The following is a 22,690-nucleotide window of genomic DNA, read 5'->3' as shown; positions in this document are numbered from 1 at the left end:
ACCTTTCTCTCTGTTTCTCTCTCTCACTGTCCACTCTGCCTGTCAAAAAATTAAAAAAATAATAATAATAAAAAAATAAAAGATAAATCACTCTCCCACCAAACCCTTCTATTGACATTCTGGAATTTTTAGAGTGCTTTTAACTTTAGTATTGGAAGTAAACCTAACTAGGGATCTGTGCTGTGGTCAGCAGGTTAAGCCATTGCTAGTGATGGCATCTCATATCGGTTCAAATCCGGTCTGCTTCGCTTCAATTCAGCTCCCTGCTAATGTGCCTGGGAAAGCAGCAGAAAGTGGCCCAAGTGCTTGGGGCCCTGCCACCCATCTGGGAGACCCAGATGGAGATTCTGGCTCCTGGCTTGGGCCTGGCTCAGCCCTGGCTATTATAACTATGTGGGACATGAACCAATGAATGGAAGACCTTTCTCTCTCTCTCTCTCTCTCTCTCTCTCTCTCTCTCTCTTTCTCTCTCCCCCTCCCTCCTCCCTCCCCACCCCTACATCTTCCTCTCCTTCTCTCTCCCTGTCTCTGTCTCTAACTTTCAAATAAAATGAATAAATCTCTTTTTAAAAAATAACATAAACCTAACCAAAATGGTGTTAGTAGTTTTTCCCCTATCCAGTAACTAGGGTTTAGGGTCCAAATGTTTGGGAGATTATGAAGGTATTTCAAAAGATTTTTGGAAAATGGAATTAAAAGATATGTTTAGTTTGCTGCCAAAATTTTTGAAATACATAAATTTTAATGACACATTTCCATTAACTTTTTGAATATTCTGCATATATAATTTGAAATTTTTTCACCAAAATAAACATCATTTAATTACATATTCTACAAGCTTTTTGAAGCACTTTTGTACAACTGATTGCTCTGAGAAAAATGTCTTGAGTAATTAAAAAAAAACATGAATATAACCTATCTTATTCATCAATGTAATTACTTTAAGTTAAAATTTAAAAACATACAATTGGGAAGATGTAACTTGAGCATAGTCAGATTTTATTTGGTGGTGCATTATTTTATTTATTTCAAATATCCAAATTGTTTACTGCAATTTTATTTCTAATTGTTTTTCTTTACAATCTGTGTTAATAACTGCCTGGTGTGATGTATTTTTATTTTTGTATTTGCAGTTGCTTTCAATAAAATACACTGTTCTTTAACACCTACATTTTGCATAACTTTAAATCTGCACACACATACTCAGGCTGAAAATAAATGTTCTTCCACAAGTTAGATTTGGGGGAATTTTATAGGCTTTGTTTTCTTTTTCAATTTTAATTGTAACCAAAAGAAACCAACCAGATTCTTTTTCAGTGTGGTCAGGACTAGTTTTTGCACTTCCACATTATGATTAAAGTGTTACTCATCTGGTACCTTCCCATTAAACTTTGTCTGTAGCCTGTGAACTTTTCATTCAGCTTCCAACAATGGAGTTCATTGCTTTAGGAATTGAGGTGTGTCTAAGTTTTTACCTGGGAGCAAAGTGATGCAAGCGTTTCTGGTGAGACCAATCCTCCCTGCAGGGTGGGGAGGAGCAGCCTAACAGTCATCTGTAGACTCCTGGGGAAGACTACAGTGAGGCCTCCGGACAGGCTTGGTTGAGACACCTTCTGCAGACGGTTGAGAGAACAGACACTGGGATTGCTCTTTGCTCACCAGGGAAACCAGAGAGGATGGCTTGGCTCTTCCCCAGAACCACAGGGGCTCTGGCCATTTTAATGGTAAGTCCCGTATTTTTCCAATAATTGCAAACTTTGTGTTTCCAGTTAGAGAATATTACACTTGATTGCTAACTCCCTATCATAAATGCTAGAGTGTACAGTAGAAGTAAACAATATGAGATCGTAAAGATTACCAGTTTCCTCCATTTGCTGTTCTTCTAACGTATTTTACATAGAAAAATAAACCACTGAGCAATGAATTTTTAAATAACCAGTTAGTATTTCTTTGTCTTACAAACTCAGTTATCCTAATCTCAGATATTTTCTACAGCACTTTCCTTTCCTTCAAAGTATTGCTTTTATTCATTTTCTTTCATGCAGACAAAAACACACAAGAGAAAGTCACTTCAGTGTTGCAAGGCTACATGTCTCTTAAGCATATGGCTAAGAACTCTGCATGCCTGGTCTTGACACCTGACTTGTTTTTAAACTACTCAAAAGCCATTGCAATGTTTCACTTTAATGAAGTTGAGAGGATTATTAAGCAAATTGTGTAGATGTTTAGTTATTATGTATAAAACATCCAGTCAGGAAATAAAAGTACATAAAACATTGTATAAGCCACTTTTTGGGGGAGTAATATTTGTGTTGGTTGGAAACATGTATGTAATGTTGGCTAAAAGAGAAGTAGAGTCTGAGAGCAAAGATTAGCCTTAACTATGTTGCTTTGGTAAAGAAAAAAACATATATTACAGTCTTGTCAGTTACATGAAGGTGTAAGATTAGCAATATGCCATAAATGAATGTCAAGTGAATATCAAAATGCTAATTCTCAGATTGTCAGTGATGAGTTTGGTTGGTCTAGGTCTCAGTTTACCTCATTTCCTCTTCTTGAAAGGTTGAGATAAGTGGACTTCAAGAAGTTACAGGGAGATGCACCTCAGGAAAGACCTTTCTTAAAAATTAGAATGGTCTGATGTTAGAATAGGGGGCTTTGCAGGCTAGAATTTCCCAGCCTTCTTTCTCAAGACAATGCTCAAGCAGAAAATGAGCGGCACCCCTTCTTACTACTCTGCTTCACTAGGACACTGTAACTGTCTTGGTTATATGATGGATTTATTGGACCTAAGAATGTTGCAAAGAGAAATGTGACAGGTGAAGACTACTAAACCTTTCCAGTGGGACATTTCTGGACTAAACGGCAAGTAGCCTGATAACACAGATATGCAAGCCAATAACCATCTTGGGAAGCTAAGGGATGGCTGGAGGTGTCAGAAAAGCAGTGCTAAAAGACATAGAATTGGACCAACACAACTTAACTTCCCTGCTTTATCAATCCCTTCTAATTACTCCTGTGACTCTAGAGTGACCATGCAGTCCTCCCATTAAATCCTCCTATTTCATCTTGTATCCTCAGTACCTACTATAATATCCTTCTTATAGTAGAAACACGATTATTCCAATGAATAAATGAATGATTGAATGAGCTGCTTTAAACTATAAAATTCCTCACAATCACCCTATAGTGCTAGTGACAGGGGAACTGTGACAGGAAAGGTATTTTCCTAATCCAAGAAAATTACACAGGGGGTCAGCGCCATGGCTCACTTGGTTAATCCTCTGCCTGCGGCACCAGCATCCCATATGGGAACCGGGTTCCAGTCCCAGTCGCTCCTCTTCCAGTCCAGCTCTCTGCTGTGGCGCGGGAAGGCAGTGGAGGATGGCCCAGGTGCTTGGGCTCCTGCACCCGCATAGGAGACCAGGAAGAAGCCCCTGGCTCCTGGCTTTGGATCAGTGCAGCGCCGGCCGTAGCAGCCATTTGGGGGGTGAACCAACAGAAGGAAGACCTTTCTCTCCTGTCTCTCTCTATATATCTATATCTCTACCTGTCAAATAAATAAAAAAAAGAAGAAAATTACACAGACACACAAACACACATATACATAAGCTACTTAAACAATATTGCTTCATACATAATTGTTAAACAAGATGACCTAGAACTGATCTATCCAATTTGGTAGCCACTGGGCACAAGTCGTTCTTAATCAATTGGTTTGAGATGAGATGAGCAATTAAGTATAACATCTATATCCCATTTTTGAAAACCTAAACAAAAGAATGTAAAATACATCATGAATGATGTTTATGTTAGTTAGATATTGAAATGATAGTATTGAGATATTGTTAAAATGAATTTTACCTCTTTATAACTTTTTTAATGTCACTGAAAAATTTTAGATAATATACATGGCTCACCTTTATGATTCTTGTTATATTTATATTAGACAATGCTGGTCTACTATTTATGCTGTTAGTGAAAGGTAGTTCCAGTCAGGAGTGAGGCAGGCAGATGAGGCACCATGAATTCAGTGAGAGCTGAGATTTGCTAAGGAGAGATAGGCCAAAGGGAGGTATCTCCAATTGTCAGACTAGCATTAGCAAAGGCAGGTGCAACCATGGCATTTGCCTGGGGGCTATGGACACACCGGTTTGACTGGAACGAAAGTTTGCATTAGAGAATCAGAGATGAATTGGAAAGGCAGACAAGGGTGAGACTAAAAAGTACATCCTGTGAAGGCTAACCGGATCCTTCTAGAAATGAGGAGCCACCCAGAGTGTTGAAATTGTGTGGTTATGGGGAAAATGCAATGGCTTTTAAAAACATTGTCAGGTAGGAATGTACACCTTTTGTTGTTGAAAGGTGGGGTCTGAAAGTTGGAAGACATGCTTAGAGGCTTTGAAATAATTCCACTATCCAATGACCACGCAAGGGTTGCCTAGCAAAGTCATAGACTTTGATCTATAGCTGCACTGTTGACTCACTCCAGGTCTTGCTGCCTCAGCTGTCAAGTAAGAATAACCATATCCCACCCCTCATCCAATGAAAATGTAGTAGTGAGAATAAAGCAGCATCGTGTACAAAGAAGCACTTTGAGAAATATAAAGTGTTTTATAGCATTCTAATTTGTATTAATTGCAAAATTTAATAATAGTGATGATTCTTAATAACTTCTTAACATTGGGTCTTATTGTTTCAAATAATCACCAACATAAGTTTTAAGTTAAGGAAAATCTACATTTTTCTTGAGCTAGAGGATATAAAAAAGAAGTTGTGAGATTTTTTTAAGTAGAGAGAAAAGTGAAAAGCTATATTATAAATGAATATAATAATGGGTATGGGGAAATAATATGTTTTCAAACTTGGAAATTCCTTCAAATTTTCAGCTGTCCTGTCTCCTAGATTAATTATTTAGGAGGAAGAGGAATGGGGAACACCTGACTATTCTTGAAGAAAATATGTAATATTCATCAGTTTCTTGTACTTGGTTGACCCATTTCACACAATACAAATAAGAAATTTGAGAAAAGGGTTTATGGGTGAAAATGCTTATCTTTGTGATTTAATCTTTAAAAATTTTCATCTTAAAAGGATACTACTGTATAATGTCTTCTAGTTTACAAAATACAAAACACTGCTTGTCATATAACATTATTACAAGCATTTGGATAATAAGCTATTTAAATTTGTGTTACCATATTATGTAAAAAATATTGATTACAAAATTAATAGAGATGTTTAAAATTCAAAGATTTTAAAGTGAAATTTTTAAAAAACAATTTGGTGGTAGTAGAAGAAAGAGAGTAGCTTTAATATTTATTTCTGATTTAGAACATGATCTAGATATAGAGGAACTATTTTCAACTATCTTCTAAGGAACATGCAAAAAGTGAGCATTTATAAAAGAATGTTAGCCGAAGTGTCCTAAATTTTTAATTAAAGGAAAATCTTCAAGCTATCCTTTCTCCACCAATGAAACCATCCAGTTTCTTGTGTGATTAAATACATGAAGACAAATTTCCTATTGAATCTCTCCAGAAGTTAAGATTCTGTATCAGAATTACCTTGCCAAGTGATTCTGCCCAGCCCTGCCTGACTCGGGCATAAATCAGGAAAGGCATAATTACTTCTACCAATTAGCACTCCTACTTGCTTAATACCTGAAACCGGTTTTCACCCGGAGCCAGAACAGTCCGTGTCCATGAGGATTCTCGTAAACCTCATAGCCCTGGCACTTTCCTTCCAGTAAAGACTCAATCTGATAGCCTTAGGTGAGGGCTTGCTTTGGGAAGCTCCTTATAGACAATTGGTTAGTATCTACAATTATATGATGATAATGTGAATCCTACTAAAACACACATTTTTCTAGCAGGGCCACTGCGCGTCTGGCCAGAGAGTGTACTACACAACTCTAGGAGGTGCAGTCATTCAAACGACCATGTGAACAGTGCCCCCTGGAGTTGTGCAATGAGCAGCCTAAATAACTGTACACTCGAGCACTTTCTTTTCTTTCTAATGCTCAAGAAAAAGAGTTCTTATGTACCTTGAATTAAATAAGAAGTCAGTTCATATCAATCAAATTGGGCTTTTATGCTTTTTTTGTTGGCAGAAGTAATTAATATATTATTAAGCATTTACTATGGGTTAAGGCTCATTGAGGTGCTTTACACCTACTAATTTGTTTAATCATCATAACAAATCTGTAAGGTAAATTATCCCAATGTTACAGATTATTATCCCAACATTACAGACAAGGTCACTGAAGGATTAACTAACATTCCCAAGTTATATCAGTTGGTGCAGGACTGGGCCTGGGATTTAAGTTCAGGGATTCAGGAGACAGTGTCTAATTTTATTTAACTGTACTTGACCTCATGCATCCTACATTGCTTTTAAAATAGTGTTTCAGTATAAACAACAGTGTTTTTCTTAGAATATCTATCATTAAACAAACTTTGATTTTCTAAATTTAATTTACCCAAAAAAATCAGTTATTGAAAATAGCTGCTGTCCTAAATTAAATAATAATTCTAAAACATGTATCATTTTTATTCAATTGAGTTTACCTTGACGGATAAAATATTTATTAGAGTATGTTGGGGTTATTATATTTAAAATTTGAAATTTTATATATATTCCCTAGCTAAAATGATACGATTTACACTTTTTGCTTTTATACTGGTGCAAGAGTATACCCATACAACCATTCTGGTTTTCAGTTTCAGTACACTATTCAATAAATTACATGAGACATTTGACACTTCAATATAAAATGAGCTTTTTTTCCAAATGAATTTACCCAACTGTAGGCTAATGTAAGTGTTCTGAGCACATTAAGGTCAACAAGTCTAAGCTACGATGTCCAGTAGATTAGGTGTGTTAAATGTGTTTTTGACATGATATTTTCAATTTATGATGGATTTATTTATGATCACAGCCAATAAGAATCTGTATATAGAGAAAGCTATGAGATACCTGGAAAGATAAATATTCTTCTGAATTTTACATATACAGTCATTCATGAAACATGTTTTTTGAATAATCTCTAGGGTCTGACACATTCACAATCATTGTATATCAGCAATTATAGGAATAATAACACCAACCAATATATATTTTATACCATTTTCCCAAAAAATTAATAAATACAAATTAATGCTTATAGCTTAAAATAATTTCTTGGAATCACGTAATTTATTTTCCAGTTTTCCCAGAATGGAGTGATGTGACCCACTCTCAGCCCCATTCTAGAGATGGGAAGAGTAACCATGCACAGGTCCAAGCAAGGAATGGCTCCCTGAATCTAATCCAGTCTAATGGTCTGTCCTTCCCACACTAAAGTTTGAGGTAACTCTAAACAAAATCTTTGGCCAAACTCAGTTAAATAGAAAGTGTTACTACAAATGCTTTTTTAAAAATCTAGCCATTCATATCCTCAAATTATATGTGTTGCATATCTGGCATATTCAGAAGTACCCTTAATATACAATTATACTCATCTTCATTAGCAAATGTGTCATACAGATATCAAATTATTTCATATACTATTGCTCTAACTTAATAACCAATTTGCTTCTAGTAAAATATTTATAATTTCTATTTATGCCAAATTACTTGGACTGAACATTTGAAAAATTGTATAATGAAAATTCTAATAAGGAAAGAAGAAATTTTCAAGACAAAGAATACTTTTTCTACATTGGTATTTTCAAGTCAGGCCACAAAAACAAACAATTTAGTTGATTTAAATTGTTAGAAAGTAATTTAAATATTTATTGGATCAACTGAAGCACTCCAGAATGTATTCATATTTCAGAACAACATATTATACATGATAATTATATAATATCTATTTGTCAATTTAAATATAGTTTTAAAACATCAAATAATTATTTAGGAATTTAAAACAAGTAGTCATTTTATTAGTATTAATTAAAATGACATTTTATGTAAATATCCAGAGTATTGCATAATTCAGAAATGTTTCTTATCAACTACTCCGTATTCTCCGAAGCAAAAAAATATGTTTTCCCAATGTTTCTAAAATTAGCCAATAGTCTTGGTGGTCTGCCTGTAAAAGAAAGGATATGAAAGAGCAAAAACTAAGACTGAATACCTTCTCTAAGAGCCCTGATTCTATGAAAAAATTGAGCAACCAAGAAACACAGCTCTACAACGTTAATTCTCTAGTTTGAGGCTGGTCCTTCCTTTGCTTCCTGGGAAAATAAAAACCACGCTTTAACTATGAGAAGAATCATTCTCTGCGGGACTAGTACAAACATGATTCATGTTTTCGGGCTGACTCCTTCCAGTTTTCCCATAAAGGGGATCATCCCTGGCCCATCCCTCCCATCACGTGTGTCTGACTCGCTCTTCTGAACTGAGAAAGAGTTGTTCAATTACTGCATTGCTCTAGTCTTTTATCCTGAGTACTTCACAGTATTGCTTAATAAAGAGCAGGAATGCTGTAAAATTCACTCTGAGACATGTTATAGCCATGTTTAATTCTTTGTCACAATTCGACACACACTCTGAAATCGGGGTTTCAGCTGAAATGTCCGGAGCAGCCAGGGCTGATATCCTGTGTCTGACATGGACATCCCTTTAGTTTAGACTTGGATTTACCTATTCATTATAACGTCAGAAAATTACCAATGTAATAAATCTTCATTGTTTCAGGAGCAACCAGTCTTTGGCTCAGTAGCAATCTACGTTGATTTTCATACAACTGTCCTCCCATCACTAATTTTTCTATTGATTTGTGCTAGATATGGTTAGAATCCCGTGCAGTGGTAATACTCATGCTCTCTAGTCAGGCTTCAGAGATTCCAGTCCTGGCTCTACCAGGGCTGTTAAATGTGAGTAAAGCCAACGCCGGCCCTATGGAGCAGTAGGTTAATCCACCTGTGGCGCTGGCATCCCATATGGGCGCCAGTTCTAGTCCCTGCTGCTCCTCTTCCAATCCAGCTTTCTGCTATGGCCTGGGAAAGCAGTAGAAGGTGGCCCAAGTCCTCGGGCCCCTGCACCCATGTGGGAGTACCGGAGGAAGCTCCTGGCTCCTGGATTCGGATCAGCGCAGCTCCAGCCGTTGCAGCCATTTGGAGAGTGAACCAGTGGACAGAAGACCTTTCTTTCTGTTTCTCCCTCTCACTGGCTGTAACTCTACCTCTCAAATAAATTTAAAAAAAAATGTGGGTAAAGCCTTCACTATCTCATGTCAGCATTCTTTCATCCATAAAATAGGAATTATAATAGAATCTTCTTCAGCTGGCTATTGCCAATATTAAATAAGTATAAATCTCTATGAACAGCAACCAACACAAAAGTCATGTCATAAACACTAGCTACTGTTATTACTTTTCTGATGCTTTTTCTTCTGAAATATTTTTACATCAATTTATTACCAGATTCTTTTTGGATCTGATAATCAGTGGCTAAGCAAATAGTTATTAAACACCTGCTGAAGGACAGGTATTGAGAGGATTGCAAAAAAAAAAAGTATAAAAGCAGTGATTTGGAAAGTTCCCAATTTTCTTGGCTTAACACAGAAAATTTGTAATGGGCATATGCAATAAGAAATACTAAGTTACGGTAAACTAAATTTCACAGTGCAGAATGTGTATTGTACACACTCAGGAAAAGAGACGGTAGTAAAGGCAGTTTCATGGAGATCATTGGAATGTGAATGTGCCTGGGAAAGCAGCTGATGGTGGCCCAACTGCTTGGGCCCCTGCGCCCAGGTTGGAGATCTGGAAAAAGCTCATAACTGCTGGCTTCAGCCTGGCCCAGCCCTGGCCATTACAGCCATTTCATGAACGAATCAGTGGATAAAAAATTCTCTCTCTCTCTCTCTCTCTCTCCCCCTCCCTCTCTCTGTAACTCTAACTTTCAAATAAGTAAATTGTAAAGCAAAGCAAAGCAAAGCAAAGATGAATGATATTTCAGCACATGGTAGGAAGAATGCATTGCAGGTAGAAAACCAGATGAAAAGTCATGCAAATGAGTGCCTCATACATGCTTGAGAAATTGAAGACCCTCACCTCCCTCCCTGAATTCAATTTATTCTCTTTAACTTCTTGTACCAGTACAAAAATTAAGTTCAACCTTTTTTTAAAAGATGTATTTATTCATTTGAAAGGCAGAGTTATAGAGAGGCAGAGAGAGAGAGGGAAAGAGGTCTTCCATTTGCCGGTTCACTCCCCAGAAGGCTGCAATGCCAATCAGATCTGAAGCCAGGAACCAGGAGCTTCTTCCAGGTCTCCCACATGGGTGCAGGGGCCCAAGGACTTGGGCCATCTTATACTGTTTTCCCAGGCCATAGCAAAGAGCTGGATCGGAAATGGAGCAGCCGAGACTCCAATAGGCACTCATATTGGATTCTGGCACTGCAGCCAGTGGCTTTACCTGCTACACCACTGCGTTAGCCCCCAAGTTCAACTTTTAAATTGAAGTAATAAAGAAGAGAGTAACAGATCCTTGTTCCACAGCAAAAATGTTTGTGGTTCCAATAGCATATCCTCATCCTTTATTCTCCATTCTCTAAACGAGACTAGCTCCATTGCATTAGCCTCACTGTCATAAAGCGGAAAACAATGTCCTGTTATTGCATCTGAACAATACAGACTGCCCTTGTACAGTCAGTTGAGAGGTGATAGTTTCTATTAATCCCTGACAGCCACTTTCAGAAGAGTATCACAACGCTGCTCACTACTGTTTCCCCAAACAGTGGCTTCCATAGTTTCTGGCAACTGCTAGGGAATAGCCAGGTAAGAAACTTCTGGTTACTACAACCAGCTGTCAAGCATGGTTATACAGTCATTAGGTTTCTTTATAACATTAAAATTCTGCAGTCAGGGGGCCAGCGCTGTGGTGTAGCGGGTAAAGCCGCTGCCTGCAATGCTGGCATCCCATATGGACATCAGTTCAAGTCCCGGCTGCTCCATTTCCAATCGAGTTCTCTGCTGTGGCCTGGGAAAGCAGTAGAAGATAGCCCAAGTCCTTGGGCCCCTGCACCCACGTGGGAGACCCAAAGAAGCTCGTGGCTTCTGGCTTTGGATCGGCACAGCTCAGGCCTTTGCGGCCAGTTAGGGAGTGAACCAGCAGATAGAAGACCTCTCTCTCTGCCTCTCCTTCTCTCTCTGTGTAACTCTTACTTTTTTTTTTTTTTTTTTTTTTTTTTTATGGCTTTCCACTGTAGTGGCTTAATTTAATATTAACATTTTTTTTTAATCTTTTATTTAATGAATATAAATTTCCAAAGTACGACTCATGGGTTACAATGGCTTTCCCCCCCATACCGTCCCTCCCACCCACAACCCTCCCCTTTCCCACTCCCTCTCCCCTTCCATTCACATCAAGATTCATTTTCGATTATCTTAATATACAGAAGATCAGCTTAGTATACCTTAAGTAAGGATTTCAACAGTTTGTTCCCACACAGAAACATAAAGTGAAAAATAATAGATGATTTTTTTTAAATGATGATGAAATCAGATCAGACCTATTGTCATGTTTAATCCCAGTGAGAGTCAAGTTGGGAATTGATAATTTCTTTTTTTTTTTTTTTTACAGAAGATCAGTTTAGTGTACATTAAGTAAAGATTTCAATCGTTTGCACCCCCATAGAAACACAAAGTGAAATATACTGTTTGAGTACTCGTTATAGCATTAAGCCTCAGTGTACAGCACATTAAGGACAGAGATCCTACATGAGGAGTAAGTGCACAGTGACTCCTGTTGTTGACTTTACAAATTGACACTCCTGTTTATGGCATCAATAATCTCCCTATGCACCAGTCATGAGTTTCCAAGGCTATGGAAGCCCCTTGAGTTCTCCGACTCTTATCTTGTTTAGACAAGGTCATAGTCAAAGTGGAGGTTCTCTCCTCCCTTCAGAGAAAGGCACCTCCCTCTTTGAAGACCTGTTCTTTCCACTGGGATCTCACTCACAGAGATCTTTTTGCCAGAGTGCCTTGGCTTTCCATGCCTGAAATACTCTCATGGGCTTTTCAGCCAGATCCGAGTGCCTTTAGGGCTGATTCTGAGGCCAGAGTGCTATTTAGGACATCCGCCATTCTATGAGTCTGCTGAGTATCTCACTTCCCATGTTGGATCACTCTCCCCTTTATTTATTCTATCGGTTAGTGTTAGCAGATACTAGACTTGTTTATGTGCTCCCTTTGACTCTTAGTCCTTTCATTATGATCAATTGTGAACTGAAGTTGATCACTTGGAATAGTGAGATGGCATTGGCACATGCCACCTTGATGGGATTGAATTGGAATCCCCTGGTATGTTTCCAACTCTACCAATTGGGGCAAGTCAGCCCGAGCATGCCCCAAATTATACATCTCTTCCCTCTCTTATTCCCACTTTTATGTTTAACAGGGATCACATTTCAGTTAATTTTCAACACTTAAGAATAACTGTGTGATAATTATAGAATGAAACCAGTCATATTAAGTAGAACAGACAAAAAAAAAAATACTATGAGGGATAATATATTAAGTTGTCCATTAGCAGTCAGGGCTATGCTGATCAAGTCACCATTTCCCATAGTGTCCATTTCACTTCAGGAGGTTTCCTTTTTGGTGTTCAGTCAGTTGTCACCGATCAGGGAGAACATATGGTATTTGTCCCTTTGGGACTGGCTTACTTCACTCAGCATGATGTGTTCCAGATTCCTCCATTTTGTTGCAAATGACTGGATTTCGTTGTTTCTTACTGCGGTATAGTATTCTAAAGAATACATATCCCATAATTTCTTTATCCAGTCAACCATTGATGGGCATTTAGGTTGGTTCCAGGTCTTGGCTATTGTGAATTGTGCTGCAATAAACATTAGGGTGCAGACCGCTTTTTTCTTTATCAATTTAAACTCCTTTGGGTAAATTCCAAGGAGTGGGATGGCTGGGTTGAACGGTAGGGTTATATTCAGGTTTCTGAGGAATCTCCAGACTGATTTCCATAGTGGCTTGACCAGTTTGCATTCCCACCAACAGTGGGTTAGTGTCCCTTTTTCCCCACATCCTCGCCAGCATCTGTTGTTGGTAGATTTCTGTATGTGAGCCATTCTAACCGGGGTGAGGTGAAACCTCATTGTGCTTTTGATTTGCATTTCCCTGATTGCTAGTGACCTTGAACATTTTTTCATGTGCCTGTTGGCCATTTGGATTTCCTCTTTTGAAAAATGTCTATTGAAGTCCTTGGCCCATCTCTTAAGTGGGTTGTTGGTTTTGTTTTTGTGGAGTTTCTTGATCTCTTTGTAGATTCTAGTTATTAACCCTTTATCTGTTGCATAGTTTGCAAATATTTTTTCCCATTCTGTTGGTTGTCTCTTCACTCTCCTGACTGTTTCTTTTGCAGTACAGAAACTTCTCAATTTGATGCAATCCCAATAGTTGATTTTGGCTTTGACTGTCTGTGCCTCCCGGGTCTTTTCCAGAAATTCTTTGCCTGTGCCAATATCTTGAAGGGTTTCTCCAATGTTCTCTAATAACTTAATGGTGTCAGGACGTAGATTTAGGTCTTTAATCCACGTTGAGTGGATTTTTGTGTAAGGTGTAAGGTAGGGGTCTTGCTTCATGCTTCTGCACGTGGAAATCCAGTTTTCCCAGCACCATTTATTGAATAGACTGTCCTTGCTCCAGGAATTAGTTTTAGATCCTTGATCAAATATAAGTTGGCTGTAGATGTTTGGGTTGATTTCTGGTGTTTCAATTCTGTTCCACTGGTCTATCCATCTGTTTCTGTACCAGTACCATGCTGTTTTGATTACAACTGCCCTGTAGTATGTCCTGAAGTCTGGTATTGTGATGCCTCCGGCTTTGTTTTTGTTGTACAAGATTGCTTTAGCTATTCGAGGTCTCTTGTGCCTCCATATTGTGGGGAGCAGCCCGGACTAGACTGAGTTACTGGAATTAAGACTTATTCTATGCATCTGCTCTCCCACAATATGGCGCTGGGAGAGAAGTAAACAGCTTCCGCACAGCTGCCTCCAGTTCAACCAATTAACTGTAGGACTTGCTCCTGATTGGAGGAGAGCAGCGTACTCGGCGTGTGGGCAGCCGAGTTGGGATTGGCGGAGGAGGACTATAAAGGAGGAGAGAGACGGCATGCACCAGGAACATCTATGGGGAACATCTAAGGGAACCCGTGCAGCCCCCGAGAGAACCGGCCGGCGGTGTGCCGCTCCCCTGCGGAAGTGGGGAATGCGGCCAGGGGGAACTGCCCTTCCACGGAGGTGGAAGGGATAGTAGCCAACCCGGGAAGAACCAGCAGCAAACCCGGGGAGGGCCGAGCAGACGAAAGAACAGCGCAGGGTCCTGTGTCGTTCCCCCACGAAGACGGGGAGCGACATAATGGTGCCGTGACTCGGATATGAAGCCTAGGCAGGGTTTAGTGTCGTTCCTCCACGAAGAGGGGGAGCGACACATATGAATTTCAGCATCATTTTTTCTAGATCTGCGAAGAATGTCTTTGGTATCTTGATTGGTATTGCATTGAATCTATAAATTGCTTTTGGGAGAATGGACATTTTGATGATGTTGATTCTTCCAATCCATGAGCATGGAAGATTTTTCCATTTCTTGGTATCCTCTTCTATTTCTTTCTTTAAGGTTTTATAATTTTCATCGTAGAGATCTTTAACGTCCTTGGTTAAGTTTATTCCAAGGTATTTGATTGTTTTTGTAGCTATTGTGAATGGGATTGATCTTAGCAGTTCTTTCTCAGTCATGGCATTGCTTGTGTATACAAAGGCTGTTGATTTTTGTGCATTGATTTTATATCCTGCCACTTTGCCAAACTCCTCTATGAGTTCCAATAGTCTCTTAGTAGAGTTCTTTGGATCCTCTAAGTACAGAATCATATCGTCTGCAAAGAGGGATAGTTTGACTTCTTCCTTCTTGATTTGTATTCCTTTGATTTCTTTTTCTTGTCTGATGGCTCTGGCTAAAACTTCCAGAACTATGTTAAATAGCAGTGGTGAGAGTGGGCATCCCTGCCTGGTGCCAGATTTCAGTGGAAATGATTCCAACTTTTCCCCATTCAATAGGATGCTGGCTGTGGGTTTTTTATAAATTGCTTTGATTATATTGAGGAATGTTCCTTCTATACCCAATTTGCTTAGAGTTTTCATCATGAAAGGGTGTTGAATTTTATCAAATGCTTTCTCTGCATCAATTGAGATAACCATATGGTTTTTCTTCTGCAGTCTGTTAATGTGGTGAATCACATTGATTGATTTGCGAATGTTGAACCATCCCTGCATACCAGGGATGAATCCCACTTGGTCTGGGTGGATGATTTTCCTGATGTGTTGTTGTATTCTATTGGCCAGAATTTTATTGAGGATTTTTGCATCTATGTTCATCAGGGATATCGGTCTGTAATTTTCTTTCAGTGCTGCATCTTTCTCTGGCTTAGGGATTAAGGTGATGCTGGCTTCATAGAAAGAATTTGGGAGGATTCCCTCTTCTTCGATTGTTCTGAATAGTTTGAAAAGAAATGGGATTAGTTCTTCTTTAAATGTCTGGTAGAATTCAGCAGTGAATCCATCTGGTCCTGGGCTTTTCTTTGTTGGGAGGGCCTTTATTACTGTTTCAATTTCTGTTTCAGTTATGGGTCTATTTAGGTTTTCGATGTCTTCATGGTTCAATTTAGGTAGGTTGCATGTGTCCAGGAATCTATCCATTTCTGATAGGTTTTCCTGTTTGCTGGCATACAGGTCCTTGTAGTAATTTCTGATGATTCTTTTTATTTCTGTGGTGTCTGTTGTTACGTTTCCTTTTTCATCTCTGATTTTATTGATTTGGGTCTTTTCTCTTCTTTTTTTAGTTAGTTGGGCCAATGGGGTGTCAATTTTGTTTATTTTTTCAAAAAACCAGCTTCTCGCTTGGCTGATTTTTTGTAATGTTTTTTTGGATTCAATCCTGTTAATTTCTTCTCTGGTTTTAATTATTTCTCTTCTCCTACTTGATTTGGGTTTGGTTTGCTGCAGTTTTTCTAGGTCCTTGAGGTGCGCTGAAAGCTCATTTATTTGGTACCTTTCCAATTTCTTGATATAGGCACCTATTGCTATAAATTTGCCTCTCAATACTGCTTTTGCTGTATCCCATAAGTTTTGATATGTTGTGTTGTTGTCTTCATTTACTTCCAGAAAGTTTTTGATTTCTCTTTTGATTTCTTGAATGACCCAGTGTTAATTCAGGAGCATGTTGTTCAGTCTCCATGTGTTTGCATACTTTCTGGGGTTTCCTGAGTTGCTAATTTCCAGCTTCATCCCGCTGTGGTCTGAGAAGCTGCATGGTATGATTCTAATTCTTTTAAATTTTCTGAGACTTGCTTTATGGCCTAGTATGTGATCAATCCTAGAGAAAGTTCCATGTGCTGCTGAGAAGAATGTGAAGTCTGTAGATGTAGGGTTGAAAGTTCTGTAGATATCTGTTAGATCCATTTGGGCAATAGTGTCAATTAAATCTGCTGTTTCCTTGTTGATCTTCTGTCCGGATGATCTGTCTATTTCTGAGAGTGGAGTATTGAAGTCCCCCAGTACTATTGTATTGGAATCTAAATCTCCCTTTAAGTCCCTTAACATATCTTTTAAATAGACCGGTGCCCTGTAATTAGGTGCATATACATTTATAATAGTTACATCTTCCTGTTGAATTGAACCCTTAATCATTATATAGTGTCCCTCTTTGTCTCTCTTAACAGTTTTTGTATTAAAGTTTATTTTGTCTGATATTAATATGGCTACACCTGCTTTTTTTTGGTTTCTGTTGGCATGGAATATCTTTTTCCAACCTTTCACTTTCAGTCTGCATGCCTCTTTGTTAGAGAGATGTGTTTCTTGTAGGCAACAAATAGTTGGGTTGTGTTCTGTGAGCCAGTCAGCCAAACGGTGTCTTTTAACTGAAGAATTCAGACCATTAATGTTCAATGTGACAATTGATATGTAGTGACTTTGCCCTGCCATTTTCCCGGAAATATTTTCTAGTATATGCTTTGAGCTTCCCATGCTCTTTTACTGGTAGGTGTTCTTCCTTTCCCTTCTTTCATATTGATGGCCGTGTTTCTGTGTTTCTGAGTGTAGCACATCTTTAAGTATCTTTTGCAGGGCCGGACGAGTGGCCACAAAGTCCTTCAATTTCTGTTTGCTATGAAAGGTCTTTATTTCACCTTCATTCACAAATGAGAGCTTGGCAGGATATAATATTCTGGGCTGGCAATTTTTCTCTCTTAGCACCTGTGCTATGTCTCGCCATTCCCTCCTGGCTTGTAGGGTTTCTGATGAGAAGTCAGCTGTGAGTCTGATTGGAGATCCTCTGAGAGTAATCTGACGTTTCTCTCTTGCACATTTTAGGATCTTTTCTTTATGTTTCACTGTGGTGAGTTTAATTACCACGTGTCGTGGTGAGGATCTCTTTTGGTCATGTTTATTGGGGGTTCTATGAGCTTCCTGTACTAGGATATCTCTGTCCTTCTCCAAACCTGGAAAGTTCTCTGCTAGTATCTCACTAAAAAGGCCTTCCAATCCTTTCTCTCTCTCCATGCCTTCAGGAACTCCTAGAACTCGAATGTTGGTTTTTTTAATAGTATCCTGTAGATTCCCAACAATATTTTTTAGGTTTCTAATTTCCTCTTCTTTTCTTTGGTTTGACTGTATGTTTTCCTGTGCTCTATCTTCTAAGTCCGATATTCTCTCTTCTGCTTCACCCATTCTGTTTTTAAGGCTTTCTAATGTGTTTGTCATTTGATCTATTGAGCTCTTCATTTCATTTTGATTTCTCTTGACTATTACACTTTCCTGTTCTACTAGTTTCTGAGTTTCATTTTGACTCTTCCTTAAAATTTCATTTTCACGAGAGAGATTTTCAATCTTGTCCGTTAAGGATTTCTGTAGTTCAAGGATTTGCTTTTGAAAACTTCTAAATGTTCTTATCATAAATTTTTTGAAATCCGTATCTTGCATTTCTTCTATCTCATCATCTTCATACTCTTGGCTTGGGGTGTTTTGCTTATTTGGAGGCATCATAGTGTCATCGTTGATCTTGCTCCCTCTATTTCTGTGTTTGTTACTCGGCATAGTTAATTCTTCTTGCGTCACTGTGCGTTTTTTTTTTTTTTTTTTTTTTTTTTTTTTTATACTGTGTCCCTGTTAAGTGGACTGCCTGCTGTTGGAGGAGCCTTGGAGGCTTGAGATGGGTGTGGCCTGAGAGCTCTGCCTGGTTCTTCCTGGTTAAGGGTGTGCAAAGGTGACACCCTCAGGTTATGCGTGGTAAATCTCTCTCTTTTTATTTATTTATTTATTTTATTTATTCAGGGGGTAAGTAACACCGCAGGGCAGGGCTGTGCAGCATTGATGGTATTTAGCTTCCAGTCTTTGGCTCCTCTGGACTCCCACTGGGTTGCCTAGGCTACTGAATTGTAGTGACTCAGTTCCTTAACTCTCCCCCATTGATATGTAAATCCAAAGAGGAGGCCTGCTCTTTGTCTCTTGGGAATTCTTCAAGTGTTGCAGCCTTCTAACCTTTGCAAGGTTAGGGGGAAGAGAAACCCTGAAGCTTTTTTTTTTCCTTCTTTCCGGTAGTGAGTTTGCTGCACTTTCCGGCCCCCCTCTAGATTCTGACCCCTGTTTCCCCACCAATGTCTCGGGTTATTGAGCTCACCTCCCCTTCCAGCGCCGATGTGTGGACTCGGAGTCCTGAGCGTCCCAAGTCTCCCCGCTGTTGTCTGTGTGGCGTGCACTCCCCTTGGAGCACTGTCGCGTAGACCCTGGGGCTTCTGCGGCTGGGTCCCGCAACTTGGCTTCCGCGCGGTGGGCGACCTTGTTCTCCCAGTAGGTCCTCCAATTCACGCCTGCTCCATCCAGAAGGGTTTCCCCTGCAATTTTTTGGTTCCATTTTCTGCGGCTACCGTAACTCCCCTTTTATTAAACTAAATTTTCCCGGACTATCGGTGTGCGCCCTCACTATTCCGCCATCTTGGCTCCGCCCCCTCTAATATTCTGTGTAACTCTTACTTTCAAATAAATAAATAAATATATTTTTTTTAATTCTAGTCAGATTCAAGAACTGGAAGTATTTATTTATCCTGACAGCAATAGTTCATTTCCTGGTAGGAACTGACTATTTAAACATTGCTTCTCCAAATGTACTTCTTTTAAAATACAAACTAACTGTAATATGAGTAGCAGATGTGATCATCTGGATAATTAGCTTTATGCCATTTCTTATTTGAAGAATTCACATTAATCTGACTTTATTTAAATGTCTACAGGTGGTTGTATTGGTTCATGGAGAACTGCGAATAGAGGTAAAGTATGAAAAAATCTTTTGTGATTAAAACAAGTAGTTTAGCTTAAAGATTAAAATTGTGTTTTGGAGAAATAAAAATTTAGTGTTTAAAATTGATTGCTAATGTAATTGTGAAAATATTTAAGATGAGATTCTAACAACTAACCCAGCAATATTCAAAAATTAGTCATCTATAAATGTCATTAATGTAATTTTATGTCCCATGGTTTTTTCTTAATAAATAAATCAATGGCCAAATTCTATGTGTCCAGAACAGTTAGATAGTGTGATATATATAAAGGAAGTATAAAATATGATTAAATGTTAATATTAAAATCATATAGCTTCATAATTGTTTTAGTTATTTAACATTTCTTTCTTTCTTTCTTGACAAAGTCAAGACATCATGTCAGACATCAGCAACAGTCTTAGATAGCTTGAGACATAAGGGGTTCCTCAACCTAGCTGTCCATAATCAGTAGTTAAAATAAAAATCGCCAACAATGTCCATATGGTATCCCTTTTGACATAAGATAAAAGGACAACATGAGGAAGATGGGGCAGCAACGCAGCAAGCCAGAAGAAGGTATAAACGTGAATGGGTGAAATTCGCAAAACCCTGCAGAGAAAGAGAAGACAACTCAAAAAGAAACCCCATTGCCAAGGTGAGTTGTATGGGCAAGGGCAATGTAGTTAGAATGAGTTTACAAGATGTTAATTAGAAGAACATGGCAATTCCAATGGGCAAAATGCATATTGAGGACTCTACGGAACAAATGAACTGGTATCTTCAAGAAATACTGTAACAATAATAACGCCCCCCACACACCCCACCCCCAGTATTACAGCTTAGCCAGTAAAGCCACTGCCAGCAATGCCAGCAATGCCAGCAACCCATATGGGCACCAGTTCATGTCCTGACTACTCCACTTTCAATCCAGTACCCTGCCAATGGCCTGAGAAAACCAGTGGCGGATGGCCCAGATGCTTGGTCTCCCACTTGGGAGACCCAGAAAGGCTCCTGGCTTTGGTCTGCCATTGTGGCCTTTTGGGGAGTGAACAAGCAGATAGAAGATCTCTCTCCTTCTCTTTTTCTGTAACTCTGACTTTCAAATAAGTAAATAAATATTTAAATATTAATAATAGGAAGGAGAGGGAGATAAACTTAGCTTCTAGAGTTATAAAAAAGAATTAAGTAACATATTGACCAACATTATTTATTTATCTTTCAACTTTATTATGGAAGCCTTATTTAGATCCAGATTATAAAATACAAATATATTATATATATATATATATAAAACATTGATGGCCGACGCCACAGCTCACTAGGCTAATCCTCCGCCTACGGCACTGGTACTCCAGGTTCTAGTCCCAGTTGGGGTGCTGGATTCTGTCCTTCTGTCCCAGTTGCTCCTCTTCTAGTCCAGCTTTCTGCTGTGGCCCAGGAAGGCAGTGGAGGATGGCCCAAGTGCTTGGGCCCTGCACTCACATGGGAGACCAGGAGGAGCATCTGGCTCCGGACTTCAGATCAGCACAACGTGCCATCCGCAGCGCGCCAGCCATATCGGCCATTTGGGGGATGAACCAATGGAAGGAAGACCTTTCTCTCGCTCTCTCTCACTGTCTAACTCTGCCTGTCAAAAAAAAAAAAAAAAAAGAAAATTGCTAAGACAATTAGAAAAATGGTTGATCATAAATACTGGATTGGCCAAAGTATTGATCATTGTTGAAGTTGGGTGATAAGATGTATCAGGTTTATTAAATTATTCTAACTTTGTATATATTTCACATTTTCCCTATTAAAAAGCTTAAAATTATAAAAAAAATTCATTATAATATATACTTTGTCACTTACTATATAATCTCTTTCATTTTCCTCCCCATTTCTCCCTAAACTTAAATAAACATCTATTTTTAAAAAAAATTTAACTTTTAATTCCATTTTCCATGAACTTTTTGAAATACTCTCCTAGAGCTAGATCTTTATTTGATTTTGGTGAAAAATTTCTTGAAGTCAGGATTTTTTTACACTTAATGAAATCAGCTAGTACCAAAAGGACAAATGCCATCTGTTTCCCTTGATCTGTGGTAACTAATAGAGCACCGAAAAGGTAATCTATAGAAGTGAAATTGACACTATGAGATGCAATGATTTTGAATAGCCCTTGTCTGGACTATTGAGAAAAAGATTTTTTATACTATTTGTTGAACTCTTTTCTTAGTATAGAGTTAATCTTATGTGTATACAATTAATTGAATGTAGATCTTAGTAAAAATAATCAGAATGGGAATAGGAGAGGGAGGAGGAGGGGTGAGAGGGCAGATGGGAGGGTGGGTAGGATAGGAAGATTCACTATGTTCCTAAGGTAGTATTTATGAAATGCATGAAGTTTAAATACCTTAAATAAAAGGTTTCTGGGGGAAAGTATTAAATGTTTAAATTTTTAAACAGACCATGAATAAGATTTTTATTTATTTTATTTATTCGAGAAGCAGAGACACACACAGAGAGAGAGAGAGAGAGAGAGAGAGAGAGAGAGAGAGAATTCGCTCCTACTGTCAAACTCAAATGTCTGTAATGGGCAAGGCAGATCAAGCCAAAACCAGGAGCTACGAACTTGGTCTACGTCTCCCACTTGGGAGCCAAACTGCTTGAGCTGCCTCCCAGGGCGTGCAGTGGTGGGGAGGTGTAATAAGCAGTGGAGTAGGACTCACCCGGGCAGTAACTATGGGGTGGGAGCAACCCATGCAGCATGCTAAGTGCCAGGCTAACAGCTTGCCTCTCCCCACCTTTTTTCAAAAGTTGTTAGGTAAAGAAGGACCATTCTGAAGTAGACTTTTCAGTAGTAAGTGTTAAGTGTCCTTGACTTCCTCTCAACATTCTAACATCACCAGTGCAACCGTCCAAGCAAATATTTGAAAGCCAACATGATTAATGTATTAATCAGTTTATGAGAATCAACATAAGCAACAATTTGGATTTATTTCACATTCTTTGTGTCTTTTAAGATCAAAAAAAATAATAAAGTAAATGGCAGAAAGAGAATCAAATGAACAGATGAGTTTAGACTCTGGAAGTAGATAAAGGCAGGGCAGTGAAGAAAAGCAGAGTGGTGATCACCTTAACATTTTGGGTATTTTTGGCTACAGATTACTTCAGATTTCCAAGCAACTCAGAAGATTACCTACCGAATCTCTGGGGTAGGAATTGATCAGCCTCCTTTTGGAATCTTTGTGGTTGACCAAAACACTGGAGATATTAACATAACAGCCATAGTAGACAGAGAAGAAACCCCAAGCTTCCTGGTAAGTTTGGATCCTCAAAACTTGCCTACTCTTCTTATTCACACGGCTTTGGAAGGTGACACTCTTCTGTTGGTGATTTA

General features: G+C 38.7%; 1 protein-coding gene across 1 annotated transcript in view; it reads left to right on the top strand.

Annotated features, from left to right (window-relative positions):
* The first annotated feature begins 1,426 nt into the window (after positions 1-1,426).
* Positions 1,427-22,690, top strand: part of DSG3 (desmoglein 3) — a 43,595-nt gene continuing 22,331 nt past the window's right edge. Inside the window, exons 1-4 of the mRNA XM_008261176.4 lie at positions 1,427-1,724; positions 19,285-19,320; positions 19,835-19,966; positions 22,455-22,610. Of these exons, the coding sequence (XP_008259398.1) occupies positions 1,677-1,724; positions 19,285-19,320; positions 19,835-19,966; positions 22,455-22,610 (372 nt within the window). The 5' untranslated portion in view covers positions 1,427-1,676. The remainder of the gene's footprint in view (positions 1,725-19,284; positions 19,321-19,834; positions 19,967-22,454; positions 22,611-22,690) is intronic.

The sequence above is a fragment of the Oryctolagus cuniculus genome, chromosome 10, assembly GCF_964237555.1.
Source record: "Oryctolagus cuniculus chromosome 10, mOryCun1.1, whole genome shotgun sequence".
NCBI lineage: Eukaryota > Metazoa > Chordata > Mammalia > Lagomorpha > Leporidae > Oryctolagus > Oryctolagus cuniculus.
Note: the sequence above shows the minus strand (reverse complement) of the source record. Positions and strands in the feature narration are given on the sequence as shown.